The sequence below is a fragment of the Pocillopora damicornis genome, chromosome 11 (genome assembly GCF_964200805.1).
Source record: "Pocillopora damicornis chromosome 11, jaPocDami1.2, whole genome shotgun sequence".
NCBI classification, from domain to species: domain Eukaryota; kingdom Metazoa; phylum Cnidaria; class Anthozoa; order Scleractinia; family Pocilloporidae; genus Pocillopora; species Pocillopora damicornis.
In genome coordinates, this window is record NC_142680.1 from 21,196,441 (window position 1) to 21,215,016 (window position 18,576).

General features: G+C 37.9%; 1 protein-coding gene and 1 pseudogene across 1 annotated transcript; both read left to right on the plus strand.

Moving 5' to 3' along the window:
• The first annotated feature begins 566 nt into the window (after positions 1–566).
• LOC149038184 (melanocyte-stimulating hormone receptor-like) lies at positions 567–2,285 on the plus strand (annotated as a pseudogene).
• Positions 2,286–10,414: 8,129 nt separating this feature from the next.
• LOC149038185 (hsp70/Hsp90 co-chaperone CNS1 homolog) lies at positions 10,415–12,285 on the plus strand. Its single transcript, XM_089187227.1, has 3 exons — positions 10,415–10,587; positions 11,732–11,893; positions 12,166–12,285. Exons 1-3 carry the CDS (start codon positions 10,491–10,493, stop codon positions 12,246–12,248), a joined length of 342 nt encoding a protein of 113 aa, XP_089043353.1. The 5' UTR covers positions 10,415–10,490; the 3' UTR covers positions 12,249–12,285.
• The last annotated feature ends 6,291 nt before the right edge of the window (positions 12,286–18,576 follow it).

An 18,576-nucleotide genomic window follows, 5' to 3' on the forward strand; every position in this document is an offset into this window, starting at 1 on the left:
AAATTGGCATCAAACGAATTTTTCTTATCTTGTTGACCAAAGGGATGATGAAAGGAAATTACATCATAGGGAGAAATAGGCAAAATAAGCAAAACAGTTTTTGTTAAAAAAATAATCATAACTTTCCTGACGAAAGGAAAAAAGGCTGGTAGAGAACGAATTTAAAAAAATGGTTTGGCGCGCGGCATAACATCTTGATACGGTTTTGTTTTTAATATAAGTCCGGAGACGCAAAACAAAACGGAAAGAAGAAGGCACGTCTTTACAAATCGACTCAAACATTTAAAAATACGTTTGCATCTATGACCAAAATTTAAATTTGAATTGTTTGATGTATTCGCAGATTGTCTCCAATCGAACTTTCCTAAGATCAAGTAAAATCGCTAGCTTGAAATTTGTATTTCCAATTCTTCATGGCTACTAATGATACAAGTCTGAACTTCACACGAATGATTTGGACACCAGGTTAGCACTATATCAGTGAAAGTTGATCCAACTAAAAGGAGATTGTTCGTCGTTCTTTTAAAATATTAATACTACAAATGTCTCTCCATTGTCTACTTATTGCCATTTCATACCTGAGGCACTTTAAAGGTTCAATTTTTGGACAAAACTGACAATTTTCTGACGTATTTTAAATGAGTTAAAGCTGATGAGGAATTCTCTACGTGTATAAATATCATTAACTGAAGTATGAGGTGTCATTGATCGTGGCTAGATGTGGGCTGTTTAGACGACATATTACTCGTTGCAATCTTCGATAACCTACAACAAATTTCAAAAGAGTTGGAGCACAGACAAAAACAATTAAAGAGCTGCTATGCTCTCCGTCTTTAGTGCGTGGGCATCAATCAGCATCAGTTTCAGACGTGAGGCATTCCACGGCTGCAAATTTCTGACGCACTTTAAATGATTGAAAGCTAATGAGGAAGTCTTAATGTGTTTATTAAAGGAAGGTTTCAGTTGGACGCAATATTTCTCGTAGCAAGAACAGAGGAAACGAATGCAGAATTAGGACGACAACAAATTTCACCAGAGGTGGAACACAGACAAAAACATTTAAAGTACCGCAATGCTCCCCCTCTTTGATCATGGGTGGGCTTCAATCAGCATCAGTTTCTTTCGCAGCAGTCAACATTTTCTTCGCCGTCACAGCATTTCTTGGTAATTCTCTCATCCTTGTTGCCCTTCACAAAGAATCTTCCCTTCATCCGCCGTCCAAACTCTTGTATCGGTGTCTGGCAACAACTGACCTGTTGGTTGGTCTTGTTGCTCAGCCTCTCCGTGTTACTTATTGGATGTCCGTGGTTCACGAACACTGGAGCCTTTGTCATTACGCAGAAGAAGCATCTTACATAACAGGCGTAGTATTATGTGGAGTTTCTTTGCTGACGATGGCGGTAATAAGCGTGGACAGGCTTCTTGCCCTGTTGTTGGGGCTGAGATACAAAGAGATTGTAACTTTGAAGCGCATTTATATCATTATAGCTAGCTTTTGGGTTTTATGTCTTGTCGCCTCTTTATGCACCATTTTCGATCAGCGTATAACACTTTTGAGTATCTTGATATCGATACCACTTTCGCTGCTTATTTCACTCGCCTCGTACACAAAGATATTTCGCACTCTTAGACATCATCAGGCACAAGTTCAACAACAGCCGAGCCAACCAAATGCACTGAACATGGCGCGATACAGAAAAGCAGTGCACAGTGCACTGTGGGTACAGTCAGTATTAGTTATTTGTTATACACCATACTTTATTGTGGGAATTGTAGTCACTTAAAGTACAACATACTCATCACACTTAGTCGTCACAAGTGAAATGGCAACTATTCTTGTTTACTTTAACTCGACGTTAAACCCGTTCCTATACTGCTGGAAGATTAGTGAGGTGAGACGAGCAATGAAGCAGACAATCAGACAAGCACTTTGCTGTCCATGGAGTTAGACCATCCTCGAGTTATATATGATTGTATAAGTACTTTCAGTGCAAAGCTGACCGATAGAGAACGCTTGTCGCTTAAATTTTTGCTCGAGGTCTGTCGATAGTATTTTTTACCAGTCACGTAAAACAAATTAAAGGAAAGGTAATGGAAACACAAACCAGAACTTTTAAAAAATATTTTTCATGCTACTAAACGTTTTTTTGAATGCATAAATTATTAATCCAAGGAAAGATATACGTGCACAAGAGGATATATAATGTCTTATAATCTCTTGACTTAAATTATACTCTCACGAATGTTATTATAAGAAAGCGAAAGAAATGAAATTGACTAGAACAGTTTTTATTAAAGACTACTCGGGATGTGGTTTCAGAGGGTTGCTGCTCCAGTGCAGATCGATCCTTCATTAAATTAAACATTTACACGGATTATCATGAATGTTTTGAATTAATTAACGATATATTTTACAAAGTACAAGTTAACGAGCTTTAAATAGCCTATACTGAGTTAATAATATTCTAAATTTGTTCAGTTTCTCATTAAATAATGGCTCTACCTTCTCGAACGCAAGTGTACGCTTGTTAAAATCCTACCTGACATAAAAAATTGAAACAGGGCTCTTGTTTCGCATTCTTGGAGTTCCGGTAATTCGAGTTTTCATTGAACGAATCGGTTGACAATGCTGCACATGTGAAAGTTTTAAAGAAATTTGCCGGAAAATTTTCCTCTGAACAGTTCAGTCGACCAAAACGACACAGTGCAGATGTAGGTAACGAATGATATGTCTATTGAATCTAAAGCTCGTTTTAAAGCTGCTAATTAAGAGACAGACCATGTGGGTTTTTCTAGGTGAGCGAGACGCTGAGCGTTTAGTTCGATTTAAAGACTGCATTTAGCGAACATCAACAGATGTATCAAAACCGTTTGCTTCGAAAAACTGAAAAGCTAAAATGAGTCCGCAGTGAAGACCGTCAAGCGAATTAATCCTTTGAAAACAATATCAGAGCATTGGATAAAACTTAAAAAGTGGTCTAAGAGTGGTCGTCTGTGAAAATCGAGCAGAGGTGTTGAAAATGAAAAAATTGAAATTTTTTCAAACTTTGCCAAAACATAGGTATAAATGGCCTTAGTTATGGAAAAATATAAAAAAAATGCCGAAAAAAAATTATGTTGGGAGAACGGTGGCATTTTGTGTTTTGGGGGTTCATAACCGTGTTTTCCCGGTGAAATAGTGCACCTCAAGATAATGGCCGAAAAAAACTTATTTCGCCAGCAATTCGGAAACAACATAGCAACTCTAAAACAAGAGATATTTTTCAAAGGTTCTGAAGTATTTTTTCCAAGATTCCTTAAAAAAAACGATTTTTTTACGAATTTTCTAATTCGGGTGAAATTTCATCCATCAAAACATAGCTCAACTTTGGCGACTAAAATCGGCCATTGTCACATGGCTCCATAAACTGACCATGAGACAATAACCATTGTAAAGAACAAGGCTACTTCTTTTAGAAACTGCAATAAATTTTTTGGGCTATTTAAACCACTAATTTTTAGAGCGATTTATATAAGTGTATTTCAGCTCAAGAGGCGCTTTACGTTACAACGTGACTTGCACGTCATATTAAGAAAACATTACCAAAACACTCGAATTCCCTCTTATATCATATAAAAACTTCGAAACAGGTCTCTTTCATATTAAATATAAATATGATTTTCTCCTGAAGCCAAAAAGTCAAGGCAATCTGGGCAATCTTCGATAGTCTAGTATATGCAAATTGCTGGTTTATGCTGTTACAACGGTCATATTCGCAACTAATACTAACCCAACGATAACAAAAACTTTTTTAACATCAGAAGGAATTACCCAGGCTATAATTACACAAAACGTTACTTTTAGAAGTGGTTTCCATGCCAAGAGTACGCACTTTAACCCGCTTCACCGTTTTCAAAACTTATCCATGCTACCATTTCTCGTCACTGCAGTGCGATCGATGGTATGTGATTGCGTTACACACAGGAAGTCCATTAAGTGAGAATGATACAGAAGATGACCAACGTTTTTAACAGAACAAGGTTGGTCTTTATAAAATCCTTTCGATCTAAAAAAAAACAGGTTATGTAAACGTGAGGTTTTCACTGTCAATTTTTTTATAACAAAGCTACAAAGGGATAATCTCAAGGCAGTTGGAATAATGTTGGTGTCCCTCTATTCCAGGAGTCATTACTTTCTGAATACGAAGACTATGGTCACTTCCAGCTGGAAAGTTCCTATTTTTCTTTGCACGTACACGACTTTATCAGTTCATTGATCAGACCAACATATGGCGCTTTTCGTGTAGCAGGAAGGGAATCAATTTCCAATTGGAAATATGTGCATATATCTTGTAGGAAAGAAATAATGAAACGAGTAAGCTTGTTCGTGGCATACAGTTGACAGAGGTTGTATGTGTCATACAAAATGGGATGACTAAGCTGGCACTCTTGAATTATCTTGTCATGAGCTGAGGAGTATGCCATTTCTTCATCAATGGCTGGTACATCGATCTCTGCTACCGATTCCGACTGTTTGATCTTTGCTGCTGACCTTGGGAAATACGACTTTATCTGCTGTGATGATAAAAGCTCGCCGACAGCGAATCGATGCTCTCCGTTTTCATTTTTAGCGCGACGCATATCACTAGCAACCTGGGATGGATCTTCTTTGTAACCAGTCTCCTGGCCAAGTTTGAACTTTTCATCGAGATAATTCTTTTGGTTTTCGTTGAAATGCTTTGATTTCTTAGACGCCCTCAGTTCCCAGCCTTCCGAAAGTTTTGTAGAGCTTGACATCAGTACAGTAAAGCTGGCCATTTGAGGTTGTGTGCTTGTTCCTTCTGTCAGTTTTTGCACATAGAGTATCTTTGCTTTTATCAATGAGGGTAGTTTTCTCTTCTACTATCCTGATACTATCTCTTATCAAGGTGGCGGTCAGGATGGAATTCTGATGTATACTCACGTGACCCCCACCGGAACTGAAGTGTAGATGTTAAAACATAAAGCTTTTGAGACTGTTGCAGAGTCATGCCTCGATCACCTTTCCGAGAAGACTTCCCATGTGGAGCCCAATCCGATGGACAGGAGCATTTTTTTTTAATTGCATAACCGTCTAGTCCCGAAGTCGTCTTTATGTCTGGGACAAATTGAAAGTTCTTTATGGCTTTCCTCGACTTCAAATATACCTGAAAAAGCGAAGTCGTTTACTTGTTCACTCAGAATGATAGAAATACAAAGCAAAACAAACAAGCAAACCAAACAAACAAACACACACACACACAAACAAAAACATAAGACAACGAAACAAACAAACGAAATTTCATATCATGGGAACTTAGTTTGGTGTAGGGGGTGCGCAATTCAATGCAAGCCCCAGCCCTCCCCCAGACCCATTTCGTAAAATGATGTAAATATAATGGATCTTATTTATAATAGTTGTATAATATGTGTACTTATTAAATAAATGAATGAATGGATGAATAAATAAATGAATAAATAAATGTATAAATGAAGGAATGAAAGATGGAAGGAATGGATGATAAATAAATAAATAAATTGTAGGCATGGACCAATGCTTTATATTTCATGACAACATATAATGCTGAATAGCATCCCGTTGTCTTGGATTCAAGCGTTTATGTGGATTCAAGAGATAAATCTTAAAGCAAAGATAAAATCAAGGGCGTTGAACTGTGTCACGATATAACCTCATTGATCTTAGTGCAAAATATAAAAGAAGGACAAATAGTGATACAGTATTTGCCTTTGCTAAACATTCTTGACATCTTTGATAATGAGATATTTACCTGCTCTGGCGAGAAGAAGAATGAACTCACTTTTCAGCTGAGCATCATGGCATTTATATGTTTTAAGATGACCTTGGATGTCTCTTTTGCACTTAGTTAAGACCATGCATTTACTTTCTCCACTGGTCTTGCGGGAACCACAAGAACCATCAACGAGCTCGGAGTAGCAACATGTCGGCATTTTAGCAAACGAAGCAATTTCAAACAATGCCGAGCAAGGAAGGGTAAGGCGAAGATAAGCATTCTCACGCTCATGGGCTTCCTGTGCGTAACGCAATCACCAAAGGGTGCGAAATGAAACTGACTGTAAATGGTTGTTACAGAGTTTGCCTCCCAATCGGTCACTTTTGTAAATCCTAAATTGGGGGGGGGGGGGGGGGAATATTGCATGAAAAATGTTTGAAAATATTTAATATATGCAAGTTTTATTGAATCCATTTCTTCCACTTCCGAGCGATTGATAATTCCTGATTTTCGCTTCTTTATTTCTTGAAAGTTGTTTGATAAACTTCTTTTGAAATTGATAATTAACCACGCTGTAGAAAGTTTTTTACCACCTAATCATCATCCCAAAAGAATGACAGTATATCTAAATAAACTGCTAATTCTGGAAGATTAGTGAAGTGAGACAAAAAGTGAAGCAGACAATTAAAGAAACACATCGTTGAGTCAGGTCTTCCTCGGATTGTTCTTCAGACTTTCTATCAACACTTACTCATTTATCCTATCAACGTCACTCTTCCTTAGTAGGGACAGTTTTTGCCTTATACTGTGAGTGATAAAAAAAGGAAATTATTTTATTTTTATTTTTACCTCTTAGCGCAAAGTTATTCAAAGATTAAACTTACCAAGTTGAATAAACATGTAATGTAGTTGTGACGCGCAACACAGTTAGGCGACAAACATCCAGCCTCTCTTAATTGACAAAGACAATTTGCAGGGAAATTTGCTATCAAAAAAACCTTTCTTAAATTTGGAGGGAACTTTTAGAGTTTATTGATGGAATTACATGACATCTCTCGTTACATGCAGTTACAAGCAACCTGAAGGAAAAGCGAAGAAAGTGATTATTGAGGAACGAAATTAAATGATGAATAATTTTTTTTGACAAAGCATTGTCTCTCGTTTTCAATAAATGCGCTCTACCTGAATAAAATGATTGTTCGTCTGAGCGACGAAGGATTATCTATCGCGCTATAAAATATTAACATTCGCAAATGTTTTGTTCTTACCTCGTTTTGATAAATATTAGCTGAGGCAAAAGTAAGGCTTTCAGAAAAATGGTTCACCATTTTTTTTTTTTTTTTTTTTGTACACAACTGACAATATTTCCGAGCATTTCAAACGAGTAAACGCGACTGAAAAGGTTTTCATATGATTATTCTGAAAAAAGTAAAGTTTAAGTGATTAACGCTGGGCAGGTGCTCTCAAGACGATATATTTTCTTTTGCGATCATACGTATTCTGAAGGAAAAAACTAAACGACTGTAGAATGATAGCGGAAACAAATCTAACCGAGGATGGAGCATCCCTTCTTTGGTAAATAGATTTCAACCACAATCCATCTACTACTCAGCAGTTTACGTTCTCCTCTCCATCATAACCAATCTTGGGAATTCTCTTATCTTTCTTGCCCTTCACAAACTCTTGTATCGTTGTCTGGCAACAACTGACCTGTTGGTTGGCATTTTTAGCCAGTCTATCACATCAACTTACTATATGTCCTTGGTTCACGAACACTGGAGTCTCTGTCAATACGCAAGGGACGCAGCCTACATAGTAGGCTTTACATTATGCGGAGTGTCTTTGTCGGCAATGACGGCCATAAGCGTGGACAGGCTTCTAGCCCCGATGTTGGGGCTGAGATACAGACATACTGTAACTTTAAAGCGCACATATCTCATTGTAGCCATCTTTTGGGTTTTCTAAAGTTTCGCCGGGTAGTTGTATTTTTTAAATTACCGCATAACCTTATGACTTGGCCGTATAGGCATATCGCTATATTTGCTAACCTGAATCGTCTTGTACACAAAGATTTTTTGTACTCTCCGTCATCATCAGGCTGAAGGATGTGGATGCTTTGTTCTTACCTCGTTTTGAAGCAAATGACAAAACGAGGTAACGACACGCAAACGAAACTGAAAGTGTTGCAATCAAAAGAGCTTGCACTGAATCAAATCGATAATTTTGGATATCCTTTGTAACTCTCCCGAATTACTTATTTTGTCCAAGGTAAATGGCAGGCATTGCTTGCGAATTTTTGTGAATTCGACAACTGTAACTTGTTCAAACAAGCTTGAAGCTAACAAGAAGCGGTAAACTAGTTGAATAAACTTGATCTTGAATAAAAAATGTGTATCGATAATCGAATGTTAGGTAACTAAAGATGATGGAGGAGTAGAAAAAGAACCGTGACTATTCATGAAGGCATTTGTAAACAATACTTATATTTACAAAGTTCGTGTTGAATGTTGTTACTGTTATTCTCCCACGCGATAGTACTGTTGGTTTGGCAAGCATGCTCTAAACAAAGCAGAGTTTAATTCCTTGCAGAGGGGAAACACGCTATATTAGGAACCTTCAAGTGTTTACCAAACTAACTTTAGTCTGTCCGATGTACTCTTGACTGATCGCAGTGCGAAGACTATTAACTTTGACAGGATCACGGCTCGAAACATCCCTTCCAAAGGAATTGTAAGCTACGGTTTCAAAACATATCGCCAGCCGTTCGACACGAACATCCAGTTCGAACGGCTCACAACTTTTTTGAAACGTATAGCTCCAGCCGTTCGAACGGCTCCCAATTTTTTTTGAACGGATAGCTCAAGCCGTTCGAACGGCTCCCAATTTTTTTGGAACGGATAGCTCCAGCCGTTCGAACGGCTCCCAATTTTTTTTGAACGGATAGCTCAAGCCGTTCGAACGGCTCCCAATCTATTTGGAACGGATAGCTCCAGCCGTTCGAACGGCTCCTAATTGTTTTTGAACGGATAGCTCAAGCCGTTCGAACGGCATCCCATCCCGTTCGAACGGCTGATGAACGGCTTACGAACGGCTACCGTTTCAAAACGGCAAACCGTAAGGAACGTTTTCGCGTCTCAATATTTAACAAAGAAAATAAGTCTTATTTCCTTGTTAAATATTGAGACAAGTTGATTTTTCTTCAAATTCAGCTAGTTATTTACTGCAAGAGTTCTTTCAATTAACTGCATTCGAGTTTTAGGAATCCAATTCATTAACTGGTAATGATTGATTAGTGTCTGAGTGAAGTTTTACCTTTTGTCATCTGCTAATCAACATCCGATCAATCAATAATCATATCAACTGAATGTTTCCGATCAATTTTTTTTTATTAAAACTGGTTAAGTTCTGCATGAGGCTGCATGCATCCAAGTATGTGTTTGTTGATAATTTATGTTGTTATATGGCAAGGTAATCTTGGGATAAATGTAAAGTTCTGATTGGTTCTTACTTGGTCAGGATTTTGCCACATAGACCATCATTGCACCATACAGAAAATCATAAAACATGTATATTCATTGTAAACTAGTTTAGTCCAAGTGACATTGGTGCATGACAATTACCTTGCTCTCTTGAGGGGTACTGGGGAATATTGGCACCATGTCATTCCTATACTGTTACAACCTTGGGCCAATATACCTCTGTAAAGCCCTGGCAGTCAGCTGGTTATATAGAAATTTTTAGTGGTTTTTGTAAAAGCTATATACACTTATAATTTTGTGCAAAGACAATGTAAATATAGAATAACTGCAAAAACAATTAGTTAAATATACATATACTAATAAAGCAAAAATGTCAGCACCTATACCAAATTGAAATCCATTTCAACATACATCAGCATGCATAAATGTAAATATTTCACTGTTTTTCCTGTGATAAAGTGAAACAGTTGAACTAACAATCACCTATACAAATATGGGCATCAGCTCAACTGTAGGAAATTGAATAAATGAAATACATCTTTTATAAGTTTTGACTAGTAATCCCTATTTAAAAATCAAATATAAAAATTTTACTTTGGTTTTGTAAAATTTGTTTCTTATGAGAAATGATTCAGCATAAACTCTCTCCTCTTGCGGAGACATGGTGGGCTTATGATTAGTGAGGTGGACGCACCCTCAAGAGGTCTGCATTTGTAGCCTGGCCTCTGCTGGACTGAGGGTCAAGAGGTCTGGGTTCCAGTCAATGTATTGTGTTCTTGTGCAAAACACTTTACTCTTACAGTGTCTGTCTCCACCCAGGACAGGAGTATAAATGGGTAGCAAAAATTAGTTAGGGAAACCTGATAAAATGCAAGGGGGGTGAAAGGGGGGGGGAGGGATAACGGTGGAATGGACTAATGCATCCTGTCCAGGGTTGGGTAGTAATACTCTCAGTTGCTTCATGTAAGGAAACCAGGATTAAGTAATGAGAAGTGAATTACTGTTTATTTAAATATTAATGCTTGTTTTCTTCAGTATATATATCTTTTGTTCTTTTACTGCTTTAAATATGCTATTAATATTAATTGCTTGTGATTTTGTGTCTATGTATCCCTCCCATTCTCAGGAGGGAAAAAATATTTAGTTTACAATTGGGTAATATGTTGAGCTAATTTTTTTACCATTTGCAACCATCTTTTTTTTCAGGCTAGGATGACTTAAAACAGCAACTTTTTGAAAGAAGCATCCCCTTACAGTTGCTATGGCTAAAGAAAGAAGTCCAATTAAGGTTCCATCTGAAAATGAAGACTTACCTGACAAAGAAAATGCTCCAGATTTTGATGAGGACACTTTACGAGGTGAGCTACGTTCAACTTTGGCTTCAGTCACTGTTAAAAAGTTTTCTATTCCACCAGTTTCAATAATGTAAGCAGATGTGGAGAATGATATTAGGGAGCTTAAGCAACCACGACGACGACGCTGGGTACGACGCCAAGTAAAAAATGAATTTATATTTTATGAGCGAAATTCACAGTTGTCTAGATCTGTTCGGTTCGTTAATGGCTCTAAAATCGTGCTCGAGCTAAATGTGCAATGGCGGCGTGTAATTCCAAATGGAAATACGAAATATTAGCCGTCGTCGTCCACGTTCCGTACAGGACGCAGAATTTGGTCATTTCACGTTGTTGTTTTGCAGAGGATGGCAAAGAAATGTACAAAGATTTACAACGCACGTGCATAGCCATTGTTCTGCTCATTAAACCTTTTGTTGGATGACGTTCTCGTTGCCGTCGTCGTCGTGGTTTGCTTAAGCTCCCTATTAATACACTGTATGACCACCTTAAAGGATGTTTGGCCAGTCATGACTCTCTTCTATGATTACAATATGCTGTTCATTGACTGAGAGGATCCATGACATATTTGTTATTTTCTTTTCTCAAATTTCAAAGCAAGTACACAAAGTTATAATAAGTAAAGACTTTATTTGATCATCATATAACATTCATTTTGTAAGTTTGCATCATAAGTACCATCATCATCATCATCTTTCCATTATATTATGCAACATTAAATTGAAAGTTTCAACTTCCCCTAAGCAACCAATTTCCAGTAGAGTGCAAGTGTTATATCATTGAATATGGAGGTGTTTAACCCTTGACACCCTAACATCAGTATCCATATTCTCCATACTATTCTTTGTATGTTTCTTGTGGTACTGAAAAGAGAATTCATTTGAAGATCAATGCTTCTTAGGTTGGTGATCATTTTCTTTATTCTCATGAGTTTAGTGAATGATTCAGCAGTATTACTCCAAGCTTTTCAGGGGATGGGTCAAGTCAGGCAGGTGCAAAAGTGGCAGCTGGCACTAAAGGAAAAATCTGCAGATTTTAAATCTCCAGATCTTGGCAGCTCTGCTTATGCACTAATTAACTACAATCACAGGTAATTATTAACTACAACCACAGACTTTGACACAAATTATTTTTTCTTTTTTCTTTGCAGCCACAGCTGATGTTTATACAAATGAGGGTAATGAGGCCTTCAAGAAAGGAGATTTCATCAATGCTATTCATTTTTACACCAAAGGAATTAAAATGAACTGCAATGAGAAAGAACTGAAGGCCAGACTGCACAACAACAGGGCTATTGCACATTTTAAACTTGGTAAGATGATGAGAGCTTTAATATGCATTTTTTTTCTATTTTGATGTTATTGAGTTGTCAGTAGTAGTTTTCAGAAAAAGGTGATAATTTTGAATGCATGCCCGGAAAAATTTAGATCTTATCTTGGCCTCTCAAATATACAAAGAAGTAACCTCTTACCCCAGATATCAATGAGCATATATCATCATATATCAAATTTTTCCCAAAATTATAGTAATGGTAGTTGGTTTGCAACATGTATGGCTAATCAGAGATATTTATTTCAATAACAGGAAATCACCAGGATTCACTAAGGGATGCAGAAGCAGCCATTGAGTTAAATCCAACTTTCCTTAAGGCAATTGTGAGAGGTTAGATATGTTAGCTGTGCTATAATAATAATAACAAAAGAACTCAACACTCTAAGGTGAAATGAGGTTAAATGGAGTTCAATCTTGTCTAATTAAGAGGTCGAGACCACCCTGATGTACATTTGAACCCAGCTCTTGACTGCTACGCCATTAATTTCCATTAATCATGATAAGAATGATATTTTTAACGGGATGAAGAACTCAATGTGGAATGCAAAGCAAAATTTCAGCAGGAATATTTGACTTCTTTAAGTCCAATGAGTCACAGGTGTCAGATATGTTAAGAGCTTGTCCACGAGAGCACCGGGCAGTCGTGCTACAAGTCATCTCACCGATTTCAATGAAACTTTGGCAGTTTAAAGGGTCTACCCCAAAACTCAAAGAGACAAACTGGTTTCTGTCTTGGTTCTTCCGGGTGGAGATAGACCACCCCCGGTTTTTCTTGGTTTTCACCAAGGAAATCGCTTCAAATAGGTAAAATGTATGAAGCTCTCACGGCGATGGTATCTAACCGATTACTTTGAGGATTTGCACACATATTTTTACATCCTTAGTTAATGTCTGCTGCGAGTATCACTCAGTTTGATTGACGGCTTGTCAATCAATAGAGGCAAATATACGACTTTGGTTTTAGACTTTTCGAATCATCCAAATATTTGACAACTTTGAGGTCAAATATCTCCCGTTGCCAGAAAGCTACAACACTAATCCTAATTCACCTTTATAACCCATCATTTCATCTCTGAAAATCATCCAAAAAATCTTTGGGCACTACCGTATTTTTGTCTTGGATGCCTTTTAAAATCTGCGACTGTGACAAGTTTCTCTCAACTACACCTGTCACGCAATTCTTGCTCTAATCGGTCACTTGACAAAATAAACCTACATTTTTTAGCTCTTTATACAAGATGATTGATCAAGAAAGGTGAAAAATGTGAAAAACTTTCGAATTTTTTGTAGGAATGGAAAATTTCACGTTTAGAGAGATGCATGTAAACGAAAAATCAATGGGAAAATCGTAGCGTTCTTTCTTCAGTTGTTTATTACTTTGAAGATTTGTTAAAATCAGCAGATATGGCTTTTGTACGGCACAAAACATTCATTAATCTATAATATGATTGTTAAACATCATCATTGCTCATTTCATTTCATTTGCTGCGTGTTGGTTGATATTACTAATTGTTCCAGTGTGCTACAACTTCGGCTTTTACAGGTCAGTCTTAGACAACATTTCTGGCTGGTGTCGTCTCTTAAACTCTCTCGATATTTGGGAAATCACATTAGAGGCGGTTGCCTTACTAGTTTCCTCCCTTGCCCAGCACACGTCTAGGAGATAATTCTCTGCTTTCTGAGAAAAGGTGGCTGTTTTTTATGTTTTCTAAAGAGCCCATCAAAAGTCCACTTGGCTAGTTAGGGATTGTTCGTCAGAATCTTTACCTGAGGTCCGACCTCGAACGTAGCCGTCCCCTATAGAATGGCAAGCCGGTCTTATTCCATTCCCTCTTGATCTTATCCTAGGCGAAATTTTTTTGTCGGCCTCACTGTGTTTGTCTTTGTCAGGGTACATTTGGATGGCAGCCAATGACTGAAACGTCTTGATACATCCTTCTTTAAGCAAGAATATCTCGCTTTCTTGTTCCGTCTATGACGGATTGGGTATAGTTCTCGTGATGACCCGCGTTCAGAAATCTGTGCACGTTGCTGATAACCAACCGCTTCTACGACTAGTGTGCTGAAGGTTTCTAATGTAACGAGCCTAGTGAGACCCTGAGGTGCTTCAAACTGTGCCAGTTGGTCTGCGCTATAAACTTGTCGCAGTTCTTAAGTCAGAGGGAGGATCGCCCACCTCTATCTATGTGAGCGCCTCTACAGTACCTGCGTATCCCTAGCAATCATATGATATAAATTTCATCTCAGTCACAAATCACCAGTTAGGAAAACTGATGTTCAGATAAGCGCTCTTCTTGCCCTTCTTCCTTATTCATCGTCGACTCTAAGATAGCAGCTACAGTAGGCGTTCTATTTAGGTTTACAGTCACCTTGCCGCCACCAGAAAGACTCGCCACCAGCTTTGATTTCTTCTGCCATCTGCAGATTCATATCTCTCTCACTTTATGTCTCCGATTTTTATGAGGAGGATACTGGCATTTACGAACCCGAAGGTCTGAATCTCACACCACGTTGTGCACGATATTTGAGATACATCGTGAAATCGCGGCCTTCGTAGTCTCCAAATAAGCCAATACGCGCTAGAATAAGCTCCATCTCAGACGAAACGCATGTTTGGGATACATCGACGTCTCTCAAATGTTTTTTTTTTTTAAGCTGTATACCCAAGAATTTAGAGGTATGAGCTGCTGCCGTCCCTGGCCAGCGCGAGAAAAGTAACATTTGGTTCTGCAGTTAGTTGCAAATGAACAAGACAACTGCACCATCTTGACTTTATCAATTCGAGTGTTAGATTGAATTGAGGGCTTTTTAGACACTCGATTTCTTATATGGCATCATTATGAAGACGTAATACAACTGATACACCTACACTACATAGGATTAACAATGTCTGTTGCGCTGTTGCGAGAAGGAGGAAAATATTACCGGAAGTGTACGCTCTTTTTAAAAAGAGTTTCAAAGACGTTTCAGAGATGTCTATCTTTGATCGGCTGTCACAAAAAAATGACTCCCACTTAAATTTACTGGGAAAAATGAACTTACCAACTCCTTGTTGAAAAAATTGGAATTCATATGACCGATACGCCGGTTGTTTCAATTTTTTCTTTTTCCTCGGGCTGCTGTGAAACAGTTCATAAATTGACTAATGAATAAAGTGTTTTGAAATACCGTTCGGGATTTGCCTTTTTTTTCTGCGTGCAAATCAAGGGTAGACAAAGTTTTTAAAACATTTGACTAGAATTTCATGGAGTCACCTCGATAATTTTCGTCGGCCAGAGTCAAGACGCGCCAAGCTAAGCGACATCGCCCTCCAGTAAAAAAATTTTCCAAAGAATAAGTACTTACGGTATCAAACCATTGATTATGACAGGGTGAGCTTAGTTTTTCTGTCGAGGTCGACGTGACCTCACATTAAAAGCATTTTTGACGGAACAAACTAGTGAGCATCACTACACCAACTGAGAAAGTAAAAACTTGTAATTATCTCCCACGCGTTTCGTCTGACAATAGTAGACTTCATCAAGGATTTTTTCAAGTAGGGTAAATAAGCTTTCTCATATACAAATAGTAAATTAGTTGTCTCTTTACTATTGAAGTCAGTGGATAGAATACGCCAGGTGCGCCTACGGTGTTATACATGCGTGACATTTTTCGGACTTTACATGTACGAGTACGTGATCCGTTTAAGGGTCACAGATTTAGTGTAAATATTTCACTCCTCAACATCACCCAATGTCTCTAGTTTGCAGAGGTCTTAGAACGTTTCATTATATGGAGTTTCCTCCGGGTAGAAGGCTAGAAGCGAATTTCTCAGGCGTAATTGCCTTTGATTTCTCAATTGATGTTGTCGCAAACACAGTTTTTGGGAGTCACGCGACAAAAAAACTTATCAGGACCTAGTTTCATGTTCTAATGGAAATAAATAGCAAATAAAAACACATTTTCATGAGAAATAAAGTCACAAATGACGGGGGTTCTCTGAAACAAATAGTGATAGAAAACGATTTCAGTTCTGGTCAATATTGACTTTTCATGGCCTACTTCCAAATCTGAGAGGAACGTGCTGAGGGAATAAAAAAACATAAATGTGTGATAATGCAAGCAGGAGAATGAAAATGCAAATAAAGAAAAAGGAGAAAACATAGGAACCCGTGTTGCAGCGTGCAGATATCTTTTGAACCAGACCTACACACATAAGCCCGACACCAGCCAGAGAAACTCGAAAGAGTCCTGTATATGAACTAGCTCGCACGTGCACGCAGGAAAGGCCATGACAATCAGCGAAAATAATAGCAAATGCAGATGACATTTGCAGTCAAAAAACAGGAAAATAAGATAACAGAAGGATTACGAACTTTCTAGAAGTGTCTTCTTAAAAAAAAAAAGGTGAACAATTTTTACTTCTCATAAAAGGTCACGCAGTGACCCTACAAATACTATTCCTATACGTGGAATTTCTTGATGGTGGAAAGTGGAAAATCGTTTTCCAGTCATATTTCATGGAAACATGGCGTAGTTAATGAATTTATGGGGCTATTGATATTTCCTAACAAGTAAGGGGGGCAGAGTTTCCCGTCATTTGCGGTATGGAAAAGCCGAAGTTGTTACACTCGGGAACTTGTGTGTCAACAAGTAGGCGACATGTGACTTTAAAATCTCCTCTCCTGTTACAGTTTCCTTATTGTAAACTGTGCGATAATGATAATAGACGATCAAAGATTAGACTAATGAATGTTTTGTTCTGTACAAGAGCCCCATGTCCTGATTTTACCAAATCTTCAAAGTAATAAACGACTGAAGAAAGAAACGCTACGATTTTCCCATTGATTTTCCGTCAACATGCATCTCTCTAAACGTGAAATCCTCAATTCCTACAAAAAATCTGGAAATTTTTTCACATTTTTCACCTTTCTTGACCAATCATCTTGTATAAAGAGCTAAAAAATATAGGTTTATTTTGTCAAGTGACCGCCTAGAGCAAGAATTGCGTGACAGGTGTAGGTGATAGAAACAAGTCACAGTCGCAGATTTTAAAAGGCATCCAAGACAAAAATACGATAGTGCCCAAAGATTTTTTTGATGATTTTCAGAGATGAAATGATGGGTTAGAAAGGGTAATTAAGATTGGTGTTGTAGCTTTCCGGCAACGGGGGATATTTGACCTCAAAGTTGTAAAATATTTAGATGAATCGAAAAGTCTAAAAACACCATCGTATATTTGCCTCTGTTGATTGACAAGCCGTCGATCAAACTGACTGATACTCGCGGCGGCGATTAACTAAGGATATAAAAATATGTCTGAAAATCTTCAAAGTAATCAGTTAAATACCATCGGAGTGAGAGCGTCATACATTTTACCTATTTGAAGCGATTTTCTTGGCGAAAACCAAGAAAAACCCGGGGGGTGGTCTATCTCCCCCCCCCCCCCCCCGGAAAAAACCAAAACAGAAACCAGTCTGTTTTGTTTTAGTTTTGGGGTAGACCCTTTAAAATGACAAAGTTTAATTGAAATCGGTGAGATGGCATGTAGCACGACTACCTGGTGCTCTCGTGGACACGCTCTTAAGTCACTATCTAGCGGTTTTAAAAAGAAGGATCAGAACTTACCTAACTTTTCGTGTTTTTGTGGCAGCTGTTGATCCCAATTTAAGTGTTCTTAGAGGTTTCAGTTGTTTGTAAACCTAAATAAATCTAACTGAAACCTAATAGGGCCTGTTTATTCTTTTCCGTTTAGTTTTTTTTGTATTGTTTTGTTTTGTCTTTTTTTTTTCAGCATGCAGCGCTATATAAACTATTGCTCCAATTTGGCACGAAAATAATAGTGGATACTTGTCCGCGGACGTTATTTATTCCACAATGCCAAAACTGTGAGCTTCGAGGGACAATGTCCAAGGACAAATATCCGAACATATTTTCGTGCAAAATGGAGGCTATTGTGATTTTTATCCTTCAATTGTTTTGCAACGCTCGTGAAAGAATCTTTATGAACAGCTCACCGAATTGAATTAAATTTGAAACGAAAACTTATCGAGGTAGACGTCAGGTTTGCGAATTGGGGAATATCGCTTGCGTGATATTCTCGGATATCACCCAGTATTAGCTGGGGGATATTTAGTCACTTGCTGCGTTTACACCAATTGCACGCGAGCAAAAATATTTGATGGATCATAAAAAGCAACAGTACCCCTAGATAGCACTATACTTCCCTCTTCCACAATTTACATCACAATACAGCGCTATAAAACAACATGTACCCTTAAATAGTACTATACTTCTCTCTTCCGCAGTTTACATCACTATACAGCGCTATACAACAATATGCACCCGTAGATACCACTATACTTTCCTCTTCTGCACTCTACATCACGACACAGCGCTATACAACAATATCTACCCCTAGATAGCATTATACTTCTCGCTACTGCAGTTTACATCACTATACAGCGCTATACAACAATATCTATCCCTAGATAGCATTTTAGTTCTTGCTACTGCAGTTTACATCACTATACAGCGCTATACAACAATCTGTACTCCAAGATACCACTGTACTTCACTCTTCTGCACTCTACATCACGATACAGCGCTATACAACAATATCTACCCCTAGGTAGCATTATACTTCTCGCTACTGCAGTTTACATTACTTTACAGCTCTATACA

Coding starts and splice junctions, on each gene's coding strand:
- LOC149038185 (XM_089187227.1), top strand. CDS start 10,491: ATGGCTAAAGAAAGAAGTCCAATTAAGGTTCCATCTGAAAATGAAGAC. Junction 10,588..11,731: donor TGATGAGGACACTTTACGAG/GTGAGCTACGTT, acceptor TTTTCTTTGCAG/CCACAGCTGATGTTTATACA. Junction 11,894..12,165: donor TATTGCACATTTTAAACTTG/GTAAGATGATGA, acceptor TTTCAATAACAG/GAAATCACCAGGATTCACTA.